At 42.0% G+C, this 21160-nt stretch overlaps 1 protein-coding gene across 2 annotated transcripts in view; it reads left to right on the forward strand.

Moving 5' to 3' along the window:
• The window catches only part of LOC117539523 (metabotropic glutamate receptor 4-like), a 221139-nt gene that overhangs the window by 51485 nt on the left and 148494 nt on the right, over window positions 1-21160 (forward strand). For both annotated transcript variants that reach the window (XM_034205718.1, XM_034205719.1), the window contains exon 2: window positions 8250-9293. In XM_034205718.1, coding sequence (XP_034061609.1) covers window positions 8742-9293 — 552 coding nt within the window. In that variant the 5' untranslated portion in view covers window positions 8250-8741. The remainder of the gene's footprint in view (window positions 1-8249; window positions 9294-21160) is intronic.

Here is a 21160-nt window from a genome sequence, read left to right on the forward strand (position 1 = left end):
TAACTCCCTGGTTGGTCTGAAGTCCTTCTATCTCCAGGATCTGTACAAATCGGCACATTATGCCAAAAGTCTTCTCACTGGGTGAGCTGCTTTGCAATATACTTCACATTGTTAGAAAAGGCTCCAGAAGGCCTTGGGGACATCAGTATCAGGGGCTGGAGCTGGACAGGCTCTTTCATCAGCACTTCTCCTTCCCTTTGCCAGCCAGGACCTCACATACTGTTCCGGATTGAACTGTCCTAGTGATGGTCCATTACATTTAATGAAAACCAGGCTGGACAGTCGGCTGACAGAGAGAGCATTCCTTTTTGCAGTAAGGATATTGTTCATGCAGCTGAATGCCCGCTCACACTCACTAGTGGAGACAGCGATGGTTCGGACTGCTTTCAGTAGAGGCTCCATGGCAGCAGGTGTACGGGATGCCCTGGTTTCCTTGTATTCGCGAAAGCCCTGAACAGTCTCTCTTCTTTCCACTTTCAGCACTTCGCACAAACGTAGCACCTCTACGTCCCCATACTGTATGTCTAACTCCTCTTCAGGCCAACTTCCAGGATGGATAACTTTCATGTCCTGGATTAGCTGATTGTCCCGGGCCTCCCGGCCATGTAATGGGATTTCTCTTGTGCTGACATGAGAGGAGGTTGTGGAAGTCATTCTGTGTCTCAGATTCTCTACCATACTGCGGAAAAACTGACCTGCATGAATCTGTACAAGCCTGCCATTCTCACGCAGGGCAACACCCTTGAAGGACTTCTCAGCTAGAGCTGTATGAACTGTAGTCATGTGTGGGCCAGGCATGGTGACCATGGATTCAAAAACTCGTATTTCTCGAGTTAAGAGCCTATCTGCTGTAGGCAGTGTCATCTCTCTTTTTTGGAGTTGCCGAGAGAGGTCGCTGAGCTCTGTGAGCGCATCGTACATCAGTCCCAGATTGCTGACAAACGTTGCAGATGTGAGCACATCATCCAGGCCCTTGTACTTTGCTCTGTCTCTGGAATCCCTGCTCGTGTCGTTTGCAGCATTTGTGAAGTGATCATGAAGCACTCGGTAGTTTTCCCAGACTGCTCTGATGCTCCTTTCACTTGAAGCCACCCAGCGGATGGACAAAACACGCCCTATCACCAGGAGACGCTGTCCGACTGCTTGCGCACACTGCGCTAACTGCCTCTGATTTTTGGGGGAGGCATGGAACAAGGAATAGAGTTTGTCAAAAAAGATCTGGAAATGATTGAGCCCTGAGACCTCCTTGACCACATCCCCAACTGCCAGCTCTAGACGATGATTGGAGCAGTGCCACACAAACAGGCTTGGGAATTTACTACACAACTGGGTAGCAACGCCTGTTCTCTTCCCTAGCATGACTGAAGCCCCATCACATGCAAAAGAAACGAAACACTGACCTAAAAAGTCCTCGTTAAAATCTCTTCCAAGACACTCCATTAACGCCTTTGTGATGTCATCAGCCGTTGTTCCATCCAACTCGATCAACTCCCAAAAAAACGTTTCGGGCTCAGCATCAGCTAATGCTGAGCGTAGACACACAACAAGCACCGTTTTACCACTAATAGTGGTAGATTCATCGACCAAAACACAGAGTTTTCTTTGGTTTTCTGTAATGTCTTTTGCCATTTTTTTTCTTCAGCTCATGAGCTATGTGGTCGATGATTTCGCCACAGGTTTTATTAGAGTGCAAAACCCTGCCCACGTTCAGCCCATTCAGTTTCTGTACATTCAAATCAATTGGCATGTCTGTGAATGGCCGGCTATGTTTGCCAATTTTATATGCCGTTCGAAAAACTCTGATAGTGGTGTCTAATTCAGATGTATGCATAGACTGCACTTGATGTTGAATAGTTTCACGTGAAGCAGATGTAAGGATGTCAGCAGCTTTTACATGGGCTTGTGATTCTTTATGTTCTTTGATTTTTTTTCTCAGGCTAGCTTGTTGTTTGCCCTTGTCAACACCGAAATGAGACACTGCACACTCACCCCATTCAGTTGACAGTTTCAGTCCTTGTCCAGTGTGTATTCCCAAAGATTTGACATCTCTGCATATCCGACATCCTAGCTTCTTATCTTTAAGAAGGAGCCATGCATTGGTCTTGCAAAAATATTGCACCTGGTCCGTTGTCCAGCAGTCAGGTGCATCGCTTTGCCCGGTGTTGGTGGTGGCAGTTGCGCCAGCAGCAGCTAACGTTAGAGGCTCTGGAGGAGGCGGCGGAGCTAGTGCTAATGCTAATGCACTAGAACTTGGAGCAGGAGGATCAACCAAAGAAAGCTCCCCATCAGACACAATTTCCAACACAGGCACAGCATTCTCTGTATTTGAAGTTTCTTCCGGCGACAACCGCTGTCTTTTTGCACTTTTATTAATCCACGCTAACATTTTAGAAATGCTAATTTGTGACGTGACTTGCTTTCCTTCTCTCGGGGGCGTGCCTGCTCTGTTATATCACTCTACATAGCCACCCACTGGGTGGGAGTTGCACTGCATAAACACAACACACGTGCATCTAGGCATGTCAATTGTAAAGCATTAAAACATGGTTTTACTAACAGTTTTCAGTATGTTGTTACTTCGGCATTATTATTATTATTATTATTATTTTGAAACGTGTATTACTATTAAATCACGGTCAAATAGGTTAATTTTGACATAGTCGTTTCCACCACAGTATTTACATGGAGAAGATAAGCCCCGCCCCCTCACCAGCACGTTCTGTTTGAATGACAGGAGTAAACAGCTGACAGCCGCTGTGAAACTCCAGCGGTTAGAGCGATGAGAATGTCCGTTCGGCACCTCATGACGCATCTACTGAGTACCGGGCGGCTGTATATATATATATGGATGTATAATAAGAACGGCGGGAGAGTGTTGAGTACTGGCACGGTGCATGAGTACCGGAGTACCGCCAGCATGCCGGTACTGAGCAAGAAGTGCCGGTACTCCATGGGTCAGAACCAGAAGTGCCGGTACTGCGTACCGGTGAGTACCGGCCCAATTCCAGCACTGTAGCAATGCATCGTATTGAACTTCCTGTCGGCTCCCAGACCGTAGTCGAGGAAACGGGGGGATGACTCTCTGTCGTCTCCCAGGGCAGAAGCAACACGCTTCGGGTTCAATAACCCATTTTATCGGAAAGACTGGAGAGAGGCGAGCTCTTCTTGGGAGGTCGTTGCATTTATTTAGCTCTTCTGTTTCGCAAGATCACAGACCTTCCTTTTTCTGCTGCCTCGTTTATTTCTAAAAAACATGAATCCCGCTCGGTCTACCATACCATGCCCACGCACACATGCACGCGCCACACCCCTCTCTTAAAGGGGTAGCGATCTCACTCTGCATGACCCAAATGTCATAACAATATAACGAAACATCTCGTGAATTTGTTGCAACTGCCTCTTGCCAGCGCTACCCTGACGGCTGTTTTAGAGGTGAGGCGCAGGAGGAAGTAGCTTCAATGCAGAGGCGGCGCCAGGGGGGAGCTAGGGGGTGCTGAAGCACCCCCCAGGATTGCCAAAGCACCCCCTAAGCACCCCCAAGAAATATGTTTTTTTATTTTTTTCGAAAATTATTATTATTATTTTTATTAAATTAGAAAAATTATTGATTACATCAATGCAAATGTGAAACAAACAAATGTTTGACCAAAAACATAAAGCCAACACAGGTGATATGATTAGGCCAATGGCCAGCACCCATTCGATTTTTGACCTACCCATAGGCTAAATTACTTTGTGACACTTGAGTGACTTCCTGTTAGCTAGAGCGCTAAATGATATGCTAACAGCAACGTTTTTTAGTCTTTAAACGTCCACGTGTGGACACTCAATCAAAACCACATGAAAGTGAGAGGGATTCTGCACATAATAGGCCTTGTGAGTACAAGTAGCTTACTTCTGGGTCTCTGTGTTTCATTCAAGCTCTGCTCTGTGTGTGTGGCACGAGCCATTTTGTGTGCGTGGGCGAGCGAGCGAGAGAGAGATCTACCGGAGATCGTTGTGGTTAGCATCTGGTGCTAGCTAGCCAAGCTAACGGATATAAGGAGCTTTTTCAACAAGAAGGTGGAGGGAGAACTCTCTCCTGTCAGACTGAGAGTTTCAGATAACCTCAGCTCAGGTGAAGTAAAGGACTCTCAGTGTTTAGATAGTTAACTTGAGTCTAGTTATCTCAGTGGGTCTCAAACGGTTTGTTTTAAAAGGGGAGTGATTTGTAAAATATCCATAAAGAAAAAGTAAATCTGTTTACAGTTCTGTTTCGTATGGGTGTTGAGAGATGTATCCATACTGTAGATCTCTTAATGTTGCTCTCAAAGTGCACCAGATTGATGCTTTTAACTTCAATATTTAAAAAAAAAATCTTCCCGGGGGAGCATGCCCCCGGACCCTCCTAGAGGAGGTGAGGTCCTCTCCCCACTTGTAAAAATAGCACTTTACCCCTGATTACACCTATATGCCGTGAGCTGATTATCGAGCCTTCATTGTAACTGTCGCGGGTACACTGTGTGTGCGTGTGGGGAGTGTTGCAGTAGAAAATTCAACTGTAGCGCTGGTGCATTAATGGGAAACCCTTAATGTTTGAGCACCCTCTATGAAACGTCAAGCTACCCCACAGCACCCCCTAGAGAAAATCTCTGGCGCCGCCACTGCTTCAATGGGATGTAGCTTGAGCCCTGCCTGCCTGCAGGAGGGGTTGTGGTTGAAGCCAGAATGGGTAAAGCTTCGCATGCGATGAGGACCCGTTCCGCGTGAAGCCGGAAGCGCCGCATTTGAGCGGCCCTGATGCCAGTGATGCCCTCTTGATAGACTGAAGGCGTGCGTCAATTGTTTGCGTGAAGTATAGCCCATTTCCATTAAGCCAGAGGAACTTCCGTGGAGCCCGATTTCCTTGTCTTTTCCTCCCGCGTCCGGGTTTGCGGGGCGGCCGGCTGGAACCGCTAGCCGACTGGGGAACGCCGCCTGTAGCTTAACGGTGTGTCCACACAGCAGCTTTGACCAAATCTTGAAAATCCTGGAGCTGGGCGTGTCTGACAGCTTGGGGATTTCGCGACCAACAACCAATCACATGAATATCACATGAATATCCCGCCCCCGACATACAAAGCAAAAAAACCCGGTTCTTCTACACTATTGTCAAATAGGAAGGGCTATGATGAACATTTATTTTTTGAACATTTTGAACATTTATGAGATTAATGTTTATGGTGCTATTTTATGCTACATTCCATGCTGGCTAATGACACTGTCTATGCTTGCTAGCAACGAAGTAAACTAGCAACGAAGTAAACTGGATATAAAATCCCCAAACAAGCGAAAACCTACCAGTTTCACCCACTGCCTCTGCCACCTCCCCCCCATGCTAGCTACTTCGTTGCTAGCAAGCATAGACAGTATCATTAGCCAACATGGAATGTAGCATAAAATAGCACCATAAACATTAATCTCATAAATGTTCAAAATGTTAAAAAAATAAATGTTCATCATAGCCCTTCCTATTTGACAATAGTGTAGAAGAACCGGGTTTTTTTGCTTTGTATGTCGGGAGCGGGATATTCATGTGATATTCATGTGATTGGTTGTTGGTCGCGAAATCCCCAAGCTGTCAGACACGCCCAGCTCCAGGATTTTCAAGATTTGGTCAAAGCTGCTGTGTGGACACACCGTAATCCGCAAGACTGCGGAGCTGATGAATAATGCCTGGAGCTGGGACGAAGCCCTGCTGCTGCTTGCGCGTTGACAGGGGCGCCGCCAGGGATTTTGGGCCCCATGAAAATATATCACATTGGGCCCCACCACCAGGCACAGGCCACTTTGTTTATAAATTACCTCGAGGGCCGTACCAAATGGTCTAGCGGTCCATATATGGCCCGGGGGCCGGAGGTTCCCCACCCCTGCTTTAATATAATAACATTAGTATTAATATCATAACCAAAATGTTGGTGATTAACATTTTGTTTACCTAATACAGACTGACCACTCAATGCTTCAAACTGTCCATCATCCTAAATAGATTAAAAGCAGTTTTTTGTTGTATATAGATCATTGGCTATGTGGGAAAATACTGTTTGAAATGTATAATTTAAATTAGATGTTAGCTTTTTGTTATATATATATATATATATATATATATATATTTTGTATTCCAGTCTCCCTGCAGATATGTTAAGTGGCATGTCATTCAACACAATGCTGCTCACCTCCTTCAGTTGGGAGAAAAGCTGGTTCAGGTTCAGCCTTATGGGGGGACATGGCTGCTGAGCTTAGAGATGGATCTGTTGGTCCTGGCACCAGGGGGAGGGACAACTGATTTAGTATGAATAGGCGCTAAAAATGTGCCTGCATTTATTAAAGGTAGGTAGGTAAGAATGGAGAAACCAGCTCGAGTGCGCTAGAATTTGAAAGTACACAACCGAAAAAAATCTGCCCCTTCCTTCAGAGTTCCTTACAGAGCCCCTCCTCCAACACACACAAACGCGCACATGACCAATGAGGGCACGAGATAAGCTTGTGCACAGATGGAAGGCTGACAGGCAGGTAGGCCATCCAGTTATTTTAGCTGGGCCAGCTCAGATGATTGGTCGTGCTTTTTACAGCGCCACAGCTTCCACAGATGACATTTTTGTACGTATTTGTTGTCAAAGCACTTAAGATATTCAATGCTATCGGGATGTTAAGACTGAGCATTCCATGGAATATAACAAAAAGTGTTTCTGAAGTGAATTACCTACAGTACCATACCTTTAAATGTCAGCTAAAAGAGCAGTGAAATGAAAGACCTCTGCATTTTCAGTAAAGATATTAACAGTACTTAATGTCAGCTTAGTAAACAAAAAAACATTAGCTAACAGACTAATTTCCACCACTCATGGACCACACCCACCTTTTCTTGTGAAAAACTGGGTGACATACTGTCGCCCTTTAGTCCCTCTCTCTTGTCTTTCTCTCCTTTCTCTTCTTTTCTTAGAGCCTGACTTTGTTGGTCGTTGAGACATGGTACAACACACGTATGTAGGCTAAGTACTAGCATCCCTCCTCACATGCTTTCAGTCTCTGCAAGTGCCGGTGCTGCACCACGTTTGGAGGCAGGACCAAACCATTACATGTAAATAGAAGGGGGTGTACAGAGGCTTTGGGTAATTAACTTTTGGAAGAAAATAAGTTAAATGAATCGTAAGTTTAGTGAGTAATTTATCAATATAACGTTCTATTAATGTTAATTATTGAGGATTGATGAAAGGTTACTTACATTTTTTTTCTTAATGTTCTAAACATTTTGGGGCCCCTGTCAGTCACGGGCCCTTAGAATCGTCCTAACTTTTCACCCCCTTACTGCGCCCCTGCACGTTGACACCTGGAAGACAGCTGATAGGAAAGGGGAGAGCATATATAGAGGGATTAACAGGTGCGATAATTAGGCTTGTAAATGGAGGGGAGTGATAGGTTAGCTGAGGAGTGGCGCTCCCTGTCATTTAGTGCAGGGAGCGAGTATTGCCATGACGTGCAATACGGAGTGATAGGTCTTCCTGTCTGAACTTGCGCTAAGCTTCATTTGTAATAGCGTTATTATAATTTCTACTTATTTTCTTATAACATACCCCCATTGGTTTGTTGTACTTTTCTAGCCTTCAAGGCACAGACCTAGACATGCTCAGAGTCTCTGAGGCCCACATAAGAATCCCATTAGAATATATGTAATTGATTTTGCCTTTAGTAAGCAGAGATACCTGGGTAATGCTGGAGAGGTCCATTCAGCACAAAGAGATAATCCTTATCTGTAGTTTATTCAGTCCTTTTGAACTTCCCTTTAAATTCTTAATTTTCCGATGAATTGTCTGGCTTTGAAGAAGTAATGTGGCGGCAATGGTGATACATTTTATAAAAAATTATAGAACACAAAACACCAACCTAACTATTGCTAATGCCAACAGCACTGTTTTTATATCACTGTAACCATAATACTTAGGCAGCAAGGTTGATTGGTGAATATGAAGCGTTGGGATCTGACTCTCAGCCTTGTCAACCTTGAGAGCCTATGGAAACCTTTGAATTTCAAATGGTAGACGTAGGAAGACTATATAAGAGAAAGAAAAGAGTTTAGGGCAGAAATGTCTCTTTATTCCACATAACGCTACACTTAAAAGGTTAAGCAAAAAAGCGGTATTGAAAAGCTCACACCACAATAAATCCCTTTGCCTTTTTTTTCAGTTTTCTCTGTGCACTCGCTCACTACTCTTCTCTTTTTCATCTTTCAGGAATTCACTCTGAAGCCTGTGGACCTAAGCAGGCCTGAGGGCTCTGACATATACCAAATCCCTGCCCAGAGGAACAGGGGAGATTAAAAACTTCTGATTGAGGTGGAGAGGAAAGAGACGGAGCAAGAGAGGAAGGAGAGACGGAGAAAAAAGCTTATCGCTCACCTTTGTTCTTCCTAATGCCCCAAGTGAAGGATCTCCATAGGTAAGTCTGTGAATAACAACAACAGGCAAATGAGCAGCTGCCGACCACTGTGGTCAGATGATGGAGTGAGGGACTGAAAGAGGGGAAGAGGACTGGATTTGTATCAGTTAAATAACCAAGCTCATATTCTGCATGAATTGAATGCCTGGAAGAGAGAAGAGACATGAGACGAAGCCTTTTCTGTGCCAACTGCTTCAAAAGGTATTGCAATTAACCCTCTGGCCGTCGTCAAGTGATACCTGGCTTCAGTTGTTTTCGGATTGCCGTGTTCGGTTGTAGCCGTGTAGATGTGTGCTCGGGCCGCGGCCATGTTTCAACCCCTGGCGTGTGGACCGGATCGGACAAGCCTGACTCTGCCTCTGCTGCTGCTGCTTCTCCTCTACAGCTCTCTAGAAGTCACTCAGGCTGCCAAACCCAAAGGGCCGGGACACACACATTTGAACTCCATCCGCATCGACGGGCACATCTCCTTAGGTGGGCTCTTCCCGGTGCACGCCAGGGGCCACGATGGCAAGCCATGTGGGGAGCTGAAGAAAGAGAAGGGTATACACAGACTGGAGGCCATGCTCTTTGCCCTTGACCGCATCAATAACGACAATAATCTGCTGCCCAACATCACTCTGGGGGCACGTATCCTGGACACCTGTTCCAGGGACACTCACGCCTTGGAGCAGTCGCTCACCTTCGTGCAGGCGCTCATCGAGAAGGACGGGACAGACGTCAAGTGTCTCGGCGGAGGGGCACCAATCATCACCAAACCTGAGAGGGTGGTGGGCGTCATCGGAGCCTCGTCCAGCTCCGTCTCCATCATGGTGGCTAACATACTGCGCCTGTTCAAGGTAAGACAGCACTGATATTTTCTATCTGAAGGTGTGGACGTGCACTTCCTGGTTTGTATAAAATGCAGCAAAAAGAACACAAGCTGCTGAATACTTTATGTACACTTTCACCTATGATTTGTTGTTTTTGTGTATTGATCCTCTTATATGTGTGTGTGAATAATTAATAATACTAGCAGAAAGAACAACAGCAGTGTTAGAGAACCACATGTGTTAAAGATCTGCTGCCACACAATGGACACTTAGAGAGGAGATACGATTGGTAAATCTCATCTCTGACGGTTGCCCTGCAGAGGTTGGTTGCTAAGCAGTGAGAGGTATAGCCTGTCACTCTACACCCGTGATTAATAGGATACTACTTAAATCCATTTTTACCCCATAGCCTGTCTACCAATGTCTACATCTGCTTACAGAGTGGACAAATATCTTCTGTTCATGTACATTTGGCTATTTGATCAATTATGAACACATATTTTCTATCCAGCCAGCAATAGCAAGCATAGTAGATCTTTCTACTTTATTGAAAAAAAATACATGTTTTTGTTTTATGTATAATAACTTTTGCTGTAGTACTGTCTGGTTGTTTCATGGACAAAATACATTTTTACCACGGATGTTATTCAAATAACTTTCATTAGGACCCCAAGATAGTGGCTTATTTAAATGTTGTAGCAATGAAAATGAGGTACTGTTCCTCAGATAATACTCGGAATCCAATACCAACTTGGAAATGTATTACATGTTGTCTTTGTTCTGCTTTCAGCTTAACCTGTTAAACCCGACAGCCCCCGCCAGCGAAACTGTGTCTCAGGGCTTCTTAACATTTAACAACCTATTAATGTGTCATACCCACTTAACGGGAAGAAACTCAGCTAACTGACGATATAAACCCTTTTTAGCTAAACAAAACACAAGAGTAATAACAAGCCTCTGAATTAGCCCTGAGCGAAGAAATGCTAACGCACTTAGCACAGAACTCACGGTAGAAATACTTTATTACTTATCAGATCTGCACAAAGAATATATAAAGCTGAGATTCCACAGATTATAGAGGTATAAGTATCATCACTGTCCGACCAAAACTTGCGGCGGCGAAGGCAAACCCAGGCAACGTACAACGTAGCTTTACTGAGCCAAAACGGCAAATATGTCTTACCTTTGCTGTTTTCCTGATCAAAAGTTGTATTCAATGGCATTAAAACGAGAAAAACGCTGCTGAAGGTTAATCCAATGTGTCTGTGTCACTTTGAAATGATCACTGATATAATCCATCATCATATTTATGGTAATAAGCCTAGTTTTCAGTTTTCAGAGCGTAACATAGCTTTCGGTTTGGGCAAACTGCGTGTGCATCAATCTCACTTGAGGAACTCCCTCTCGATTCTATTGGCTCTAACGGTTCAAAAGAGATGTCAATCATCAAAATCAACTGAGGGGTTCCAGAGATATGGCAAATCCACCCAAATGACCCCAGAAGTGGGGTTTCTTTTGCTAAACCTCTCTAAAAAGGTCAGATGTCACTTGTTTTGCATCAATCCTGATACAGGGTACTTATTATATGTTATAGTTTGGATTCCTAAAGCTTTTAGTCTACTATCCCATCATTCAAGGGTGGTTTTCACTATAAGTAATGTTTTTTTTTTGGACGGACACTATATTTTTTTTACTATGTTCAATCTGAATTTACTTTAAAATAAAAAAAAATCTATATTGATCGTGACTTTTCTACATCCAACTCACAGGTTTATCATTGCTTTGAGAAAAAAGATTATTAATTTACACCCTTTTAGAAGTGAATATATAGTCATTTGTTCTGGGAATATCATTTTCGAGCCTGAGACCAGAAAAACAGGCTCAGGGCTTAACAGGTTAAAGGGCTGAATATAATACAATCTCCAAAATTCACATTACCTTGATCCCACATGAAAATTCATGTAGATCTTGTGTGTTATTGGGTTCCTTCTGAGGTCAACTATTGGCGCAGTCACACCAAAACTATCCCTGCAGCTGATCCAGTGTTTTACTTAAGAACCTCTGGATGCAAGTTGTTTACTGTGGCTAAGTTGGACTCTTCCCTTACTACCTACTTGACATTACCCAAATAATTGTGGATTTTGATTGGGCTGGTCTTAATAGTTAATTATTTGGAGACTTGCAGATTTGCTCCTTACTGTTATTTAAAGCGAAAATACTTGTTCTTGTCAATGCACAGACAAAAACCAGGTTAACAGCATAGCACGATTTGACAAGATGCCCTCACGAGTGCCTTACGAAGGGCAAAATGGACACACAAATTCAACACGAAAATGAACCTTTGCAAGGCCCTTCGGCAATTTTTTGGCATGCCAAATATTTTGCCACCGCTCACGAAGTTGCTGCCGGAGCCTGAGAAACACCGCCGGTGGTCATACGATGGCTTAAGATGCCCTCACGAATGGCCCGATGTTGTTACGATCAGAGCCGAATTTGAACATTTTCTTTATCGTGTGTCCATCTGGTTGTTTTATTGCACAACAAAATCATGTAAACATATTATGTAAATAGCCCAATTTGTGTTCTGTGAAACTGAAAAGGATATTACATTGTTTTTGTTACTTTCGTTGCACTTGTATGTCTTAAATGTAATTTAGGTTAACTTCCTGTTTTATTTAAATGCTTTTATTTTGAAGGCAAGTTGACAGGAGCGAGAGCAAAAGTCTGATCATTGAGAAAGAAGAAACAAGAACTGCAAACAAAAATATATGTTAAAACAAAGAACAAAGACTTATAGTTTACATGATTACACAAATAATTTGTTTGCAATTCATAGTTTTATTTTTTAAATTAAATTAATTTTGCTTGTCTCGATTTATTTTTTCTTTTAAACTCTTAGTTTTGATTGATTCTGAGAAAGTGTTCCTCTATCTTTATGACACAAAACTAATCCCATATACTTTTATATAACTCTTCCCAAGTCTTTGCGACCACTCAAAGAGCTTTTACAACACATGTCAGCATTCAGCCATTCACAGGCTACCATACAGGAGTGATAAACACACACACACACACACACACACACACACACACACACACACACACACACACACACACACACACACACACACACACACACACACACACACACACACACACACACACACACACACACACACACACACACACACACACACACACACACACTCCTCATGCCATCTGGAGCAATTTTGCTCAAGGACACTTCGAACCACCAACCCTCTGATTGGTGGACGACCACTGTACCTCCTGAGCCTCAGACGTCAGTCGTAAACAGTTAGTTGCATCCATAGGTAACATAAATTGAAGGTAAAGCAGTGGGATGCAGGCTCCATATTTCTTTTTATCCTTGTTTCCGCTCTCCCCTGCGTTTCAGCTAAATGCTAGACTGCTCTTGAACCAGCCCAGACTCTGGCTCTGCTTCCTCTACTGCCTTCCAGTGTGATCAACACTTTGCCAATGCCAAGCTGGAGAGATGCTCTGCAGTGTGTGATACAATATTATGACTGAGCCATGATTAGGACACACACTTTTTTCAGTCATTTCATTGACTGCAGACATCTGGTGTTTTCACATCTCTGATAATTATCATGTTAGGTGTGAGAATAGTGAGTAGTGATACACGTGTAGGCTGTTACACTGTGTGGGTGGTCTGTTCTTTAGGCACTGTGTTTTAACTGGGCTGAGGCCATGAATACTACAGCATTAGTCATAGGTAAGATTCTAAGTATTTTTATTTATCAATTATCAACTTAATGGGTGAGGGCTCTGATTTGGCTCATTCCCAGATCTTGTTTAGGTGGATACGATGCGTTCGTTTTTAATGGGCGACTGTTGCTGTGAGGGAGTGCTGTCGTCTTTGAACCAGATAATTGTGGATTCTATCCCAGACTGTGCAGTCAACATGTCGATTTATCCTTGGGCAAGATACTTAACCCTCAATACACCCATGTACAATGTATTGGAGCGCTAGCGTTACACAGTGATGTCACAGTCCATTATTAGACAGGCACAACAAATGGTGTCTGATCCCACCCACATACTCCACCCAGAATTCCAGCTCCTACCTTCTGGTATTCAGGGTTCCCAAGAGCAGGCTGAACCGCTATAAGCACTCATTCCTACCTACTTAAGCTTCTTAACATTCACATGTAATGAAATGTGCTTTTGAATGTTGGCCATGAGGGTTGTGCAATAGGTCGCCATTGTCAGTATGTGCGTCTGTGTATGGTGTTTGTTCAAACGGTGTATGAGTGATGATATTTGTATGTATTTTAATGTTTACTATGTTTGTATATGTACATGTATGCGGAACTGCAGGACAGAGTCCAGAACAAATTTCCTTACGGGGACAATAAAGTATATCGTATCGTTACGGAAATAAACAAAGGAGTCCAATGGGAGCGTTTCAGGTGGGTGGGAGAGTGTGGGAGAGAGACTCCCTCTGGAGAGAACAGGGATTTTAGCCTCTGCAGACCATTTACATGCACAAAAACCTGTAGAACACACTATAGGAAAAGGAAAACCCCAAAGAGCACAATAGGGCCCCTTTAAGTCTGCAGAATATAGTTTGTAGGCTGGGACTCTGCAGCACCACGATTCATTCAAATATTTTCACATATCCTTCACCAAATATACTGCGATTTGAATATTGCCATTTAGATAACATTTTGATTAATTGTACAGCCCTAATTTTGTATATATTTTTGTCTGTATTGGTTAGTCAGTCTAATACTCAAAAACGATTTGTTAAGCATCCTGCCTCCACAGTGTTAAACCACATGGGATGTATCCCACATGGCGACGCCTCCAGCGTTAACCAGAGTGAACTTAGTGTTACAGAACACAGTTTTATGCATCTTTTATATGTCTTATTTGCGTATGTTGTTTTCTCCTTCAGCGTATTGCAGGGGATTATTAATCCATTGATAAACACAGTGGAGCATGCAAAGCCCGGTGCATGAACTCCATATTTCTTTCTGTCGCTGACACACAGAATATGCTTATATGCACGCTCTCACAGGTAGGAGCTGGTGTGGCCCACAGTAATGAGCCTCTCCTGCAGCGTGCGCTTGATCCCTCTCTCACATGGAAGCCTTAAATCCTTCGTCATTAGCACCGTGCTCATTCCCTCTTCATTAATGCAGGCAAACGATGTCCTTGCATATTTAATTTAGATTCCTCTGATCTCCTTTCTCTTTATCCTTAATATATATATTAGCATTCCCCTCTTCTGCCTTTTTACATTAAGACAGCCGGAGGTTAAGAAAGAGGCTTCAGTCAGCCTACAGGTTGAGTAAATCAACACAGTTCATCTTCTCTTACTATCACCGGGGTTTCTGAGCCAATGTATGGAAAATCAAACTCTATTCAAGGTAGTCGCCAATCATTCAACACTCTAATTGAATAACGGTCATTACAACATTTGAAAAAGAGAAAAAGCTCCTAAAGTGATGTAAAGCGGTCCGGTCAGTTGTATGGATTTAACAGTAAACCTTTAATGGAGACTGGTCATTAGGTGGGGTCTGGAGTTATGGCTTTTCCCGGAGATCCACAGGTCAGCCAGATGCCAGCTGCTTCTCCTGGCCAGGATGGAGCAGCTGATGGCCCCGGAAGGTAACCAATTTAAATGTTATGACCACCTCATAACCTGCCCTGCACCAGCAAGACATCGTTTGCTGCATGATCTAGCATGCGGAGAGACGAGGGACGTCCACGTCTACGAGCACTGCGGCTAGACATAAATGTTTGCTTTAAAGGAAGGCGATGCTTGCTCAGGAATACAAACTCAGCATACCGATGAAGACGGGCCGACTCTTAGACATGTGCATGAAAGCATGCTTGTGTAAGCACCCGCATGTGTAAAACTTTACCACTCAAACTCACACGCCATGTGTGTATCAACTTCACTACACAAGCGTACACAAAAGCAATCAAGCACATTTGCACGAACACCACTTTAAAGCTGGCAGCAGCCACCCTGGTGTAGTTAGCAGGTTTACAGAAAAAGTGTTTCCTCAGCACTCAGCTGCATACAGATGTGCTCCGGAGCAGCTTGATGAATATTTTACTCTAACCTTATGTAACGGTAACACAGTAACACAGGAGCTGCAGCTCAAAAAAAAGTTGGTGTAGTTACCCAAGAAGTGAGAGCTACTCTGACAAGAAGTCGGGGAAAATATAATTCATGATCTCAGGCAGGATACGTCAGATTACATTATTCAGTTGTAAAGCAGATGCGCCTGTAAAGTTAACAGGCATCACCTGCGACACAGATTGTACTTCTAGGTCTCGTCTAGTACAACCACAGGAGATCCTGACAGGGATGTCCTTTCTTACTTCGACTGCAGCAAATGTTCAGCCCTTGTTCAGTGAGAAGAAAATGTTTTTTTGGTAAATGTCATTTGTTTCATTCGGTGGTGCACATGAGTAGCACAAAAGAGAGGCAGTGACCCGGGAATAAGAAGCTCAGAGCGTTCTAGACTTTAATGCTCACTGGAAAGCATTTTGGTGGCTCCTTGTTCTGACATTACAGTTTACTGTGTCAGTGTCTCTCATTCACTGAAGTGGCTAGTTTCAGTAATATGGGGGCCACAGAAGAGTAAAGAAAATATCCATTTAGAGGAAGAAAAGTAGAGGAAAATAATTTTTCTCATGGAAGAGCACACAGGCCTTCAACATCCCACTTGTTTTGACATTTTCTCTTGCCCTCAGTTTATGCTCTTGTTTTTATGATTCACGTTGGAGACACTGACCCACGAGTTATTGTTTATGCGCCTTCACATCGTGTAGGAACCTTCTCCACAGTCTTGTAATGGCGAATCATTTATCTGGTGATTTATAAAGGTCTCAACAAAACAAAAACTTTGAAGCCTGCATAGTAATTTATTTCACTTTTGATCCATACCTGTGCTTTTTTGATCTTGCGTGGCATTACTGTAATTAGTGCTCTGCAGTTAAATTGGGTTCAACCTTCATGGGTTAAGTGCTTCCAGCTAACGGCAAAAAAGGAAAGCAAATACAATTTAGTGCTGGATAAACACCGTAGATTATGAATAGTTGATTAAAGATTGCCCTGAGCTGCCATCACTGAGCCTTAATTTTCTCGAGAATTCAACAGGGTTTTGCACATGACAAACTACTGCTGGTAAAAGCATGTAAATAATGAACCACGTGCTGAATAATGCATTTTTAAGGCATATTAGCAAGCATGAATATATTGGCTGTTAATCCAAGTACTGCAATTTAATACAATGGACCAACACATTTCAGATTTAAGATAGATATATAGATAACTAGGGACATTTATACTTTATTCTTCCCAAATTATTGTGTTACAGCAGCAATGTGTTCAGGCTTTACAATAAAAATATTTAAACATTTGGAAAAATATATATAATAAAATCAATAAACAGCCAATAAATATAGATATCTAGACTAGAAAGGACATGACCAGAAAGAATACTCAGTATAACATGTTATATACAGCAGCAGCAGTAATATATATATATATATCTATATATATATCTTTCTATAGGGATCCTTGCTGTTATTATTCACACACCTTTACTGGGTGGATGTAGAGTTTATAATGTGTCTTAAGTGGCTAATATGTGCATTTACCGCAGCATTTGCTACTATCGTGACTCCCTTCTGATCATTTGTTACCTAATAAATAAATACAAACCATTCAAGCTACTTTTACATGACAACTTGTAAGCTAAAAGCTAAAAGCTGTGTCAGTCCCAGTCTAAGGTTAAGGCATAAAGCAGAAACCCGGCCACACAGCAGAGGCAGATATCATTAGCACTTGACACTTTCTTTCATGATTCCTTGAATGAGCGAGCCGATCCTCTGTTTTGTGGTCAAAGTTCCACCATATCCCGTTTTCCCTGAGGTGCTCACCATCTGCTTGGTTGCAATTTCTTTGAGCGAGTAAATGGTTATTTCCCCCCAGTTGATCCTCTGCTCCTGTTGGCACTTTAGCTTCAGACCTGTTTAGAATAATCAGTGACTGTTAAATTAGAATAAAAAACATTTTTTCTTTTTACAGGTGATTATTTTGGGTCTAGAAAAGAAAGAAACATTATTTTTGTTTGTCTTTGCCACTCAAATTAAAATCCAATGTGCTGAAAAGCTATCTATTTACTTTTTGAATGATGTTTAAATAAACATTATTGTCACTATACATTTTCTGCTAGAATCATCTCCTGCTTATCAGATTTTCAAAACATGTAATTCGAGCATTTTTATTTTATGGTCGCTAGGCTTGTACTTATTTGGAGTGAAGCAATAACCTGAGCAGAGCGTCTATACACAATTTAATCTAATCTTCTAATTTAAATGCATGCTTCTTGTGTTAATTTAGAACCTGGACAGAATTAGATCAGAGGTACATCCCTTTGAAGGTCTCATTAATCTAGCTTCAGAGTTGTGTTTCTTCTGGTCATTGTTTTTCTTTGCCATAAAAATAAATGGAATGTTTGACAGCGTTTTTAAATCGAGCATGACTGCTAACATTTGAGTGGTGACACCTTTTCTTTTCTTTCACAAGGTCTTTTTTCCATGCTTGGTTGAAAATTAGTCGCCTTGTTTATTGCGTTTCATTATAGTGGTTGCCCTCACTTTTAGCGACTCAGACCAATAATATGGTTTCTTTTATGGCAGTCATCGTATAAAATCTGTTACATTTCTATTCATTTTAACCTTGTAGGGTTTCGTTCGGGGACTTCTTTAAACAAGAACAAAAAACAGGCTCAAGCCATGAAATTTCATGCTTCATCTCACGTTGTTCGGATGTTTTTTATTCCCCAATAAACCTTCCAGTGACACAGTAAAATGACGGCCCTGTGTCACGATTGATTTAGCAGCTCATTTAGAGGAATGACAGTTAAATCAAGATAAACTATTATCAGCCCATCGAGGCATCTCACTTCAACCAAACCCACTCGTTCAGTGAGCCAGTGACAATGCGGTTGTTCACATTGACTGCTTCACTATGAAGCCATTAAATACTTTTATGTTTTCTTCCTTCAAAAGCATGTACCTTAATTTTATGCAAGTTGGTGTCATGTTTCAACACGAGTCAGAATTACTATTGTCAGCGATTTGCCATTCAGTGACACAGGTGTACAATATACAAATGTACATTCAAGTCACACCGTTGAAATAAAGAGCAATTATTTTTAGACTTACCTACCGGTTTCAGTAATAGAATGAGAATTTCATATTTAAATTGTTTACCTCTACTGTGACATGTTCCAATGCTTTAATGTTCAAAAAGGTATTTATTGTTGCTGCAGCACCTTTTTTCACCCTCTGTCTGAAACCAGAGTCCAGTCTGCTCTGATTGGTTAGCTGGCCAGCTCTATTGTGATTGGTCAACCGCTCAGAGATGTCTCGGCCCTTAGCCTATCATGTGCAATGTGTTGAAGCGCCAGTCAATAGTAAGCGTTACACAATGACGTCACTATGTTCAGGAAGGAGTCCAATTGAGGCATTTCAGATTTCAGCCTTGGACGACCATTTACATGCACACGGCAAGGCACGTTTATTTATACAGCACCTGTAATTACAAGGTAATTCAAAGTGCTTTACAAAAAATGAAAGACATTAAAGCTCACCTATTATGCTATATTTGAACAATATGTTATATCACCATATCTATACAAAACATGTCAAAATACCAAACAGATCACCCATTGTAGCATGCCTCATACCCCTCTATTTCAGCCCTGTTACTAAAGTGCTGATTCTGGGTCAGTAGCTTCAAATGAAACCCGAGCTGCTGCTGGCCACGCCCCTTTGGAGCGCATGCAAGCGGTGAGCTCTGTGAAGAGAAGAGTGTCTGCTCCACCGGCTGAAACTCAGCTAAACGCTGCTGTGATTAAACGCAATGTTATGTTCCAAACCACATCAAACATTATTTCTGAAACAGTATGGTGCTCAAACGCTTTCTCTCTCGCGAGTTAGCTCAGAGTGTTAGCGATGCTTGCTAATGTAAACACAGACCATATTACTTCCAAAACACGTTGCGCATTGTTTCTGATAGTGGACGATAGGTTGGGTGGGCGGAACATTGCCAGGAGTTCAATGTAAAGCCAGCCCGCAAATGAGTAATGACGTCATGACCGCAGCAAATCTGGATCAGCACCGTTTTACCCCCGTTTTTAGAGATGTGGGTAAGGAGGAAAACAGAGGGTTGTATTTTCTGACAGTTTGTGAGTCTCCTTACACCAGGGACACATATTTATGTATAAAAGACATCAAAAAGTGCATTTTGCATAATAGGTGACCTTTAAGAGCATTAAGAAATAGTGCAGCGGAAACATGTTATAAAATAGCATTTAAAAACAGTCATTAAAAAGAAAAGACAATAAACCTATACAACACACTACAGGAAAGGAAAAACCCCCCAAATAGGCCCCCTTTGATAGCGGAAGCTGTAGCACAAAATGAAAGATAGTATGAGGCATTGTTACGTTGTACTGTAATTTTGAAATGAAAGCCATTTTGGCCAGTCTACAGTAATCCATTGTGAGAGCTGCAAATAATGATGCTCATTTCAGGTAGGTGATACTTTTCCATTTTCTGTATTTTTGTATGCTATATTTTTTTCTCCCAAACCTCTCTGCCCTCTGTCCTAAAACTACCCCATTAACAAAATGCTGCCTGTCTGTTTGATGCAGCTATTAAGTCAACACTTTGCCTCTCTCTTCTTTGATATTTAATCTACAGTAATAGTATTGATTCAGAAATGGTTTCTTTGGGTAACTCTCTGTTCTTTGACCAGCCCAGGGGCTTCACTATCATCCGTGTCATTGAATTCTGCTCATGCCTACTCTGCCTGCTCCTACAGTGCGAGGCTCTGTCTGTCTCAACAGGGACCTTTCGTGCAACGTTTTTTTTCCCACTGATTTGGCCAAATCCTAAATGAGACCCCCCAAATACTTCAGCTTTTTACAGAATGACTCAGATTTGATGGATGGGTGTACTGCGGAGACATTTTCTGCAGGTCTTTTAGACCTGGGAAGCAGTTTGATACTGTGTATTGGTCCTGCATGGCTGTTGATTAATGTTTTCAAGTCAGTGGTTCCCAATCTTTTTGAACTTTTACACGTTCAATAAAAGCAAAGTCTTCTTGTGACTTTATTTTACTAGCTGAATGCCTATACTGTTTTTTTATCCTGTGTTAGTGGAGTAATTGGAGTCTTGATAAAATAAAACGGATATATTATGGAACTGATGGTACTATATAACATTTGGGTTGATATGTTTGTGTGACTACCCGTTGCCAATGGTTGCATATATGATGGATTTTCCAGAAAACAACCTTTCTATTTTGAGAATAATATTCTAGTGTTGTTCAGATTCACCTATTGATATATCTAAAGTCCTTATCCCTAAATTAAAGATTGGGGTATAGTAATACTATTTGTTATTATTTTATAACACAAGCGTATAACAGAGACACACAATCTTAGTTTCCACTTGGGTTATTTATTTTGCATCGTGATGACTAAATGTTGAGTCATGGTGACGCATTTGTGTGAAAAAGTTCTAAAGACACTCAAGGCTGCAAGACAGACACTTAATAAAAACAACTCTGATAATGTATGAGAAATATGTCTCAAAGGTTTCACAACGTTCAAAGATTGGAGGTGATTGAAATGATTCTCAAGTTAGGAATTATTTTGGGATTCGTTCTGAAAGGTATATTTATTTCTCTTCAGTCTGTTGGTTTTGCTCCTATTAAAAAAAAAAAAAAAAAAAAAAAAAAGACAAATGCATCTTGACAGGTTTTGGATTCCTTTTTAGGAATTCTCTGTGCTGCAGACTGTGTTTTCCTGTTTAAT

The sequence above is a fragment of the Gymnodraco acuticeps genome, unplaced genomic scaffold, assembly GCF_902827175.1.
Source record: "Gymnodraco acuticeps unplaced genomic scaffold, fGymAcu1.1, whole genome shotgun sequence".
Lineage (NCBI taxonomy): Eukaryota > Metazoa > Chordata > Actinopteri > Perciformes > Bathydraconidae > Gymnodraco > Gymnodraco acuticeps.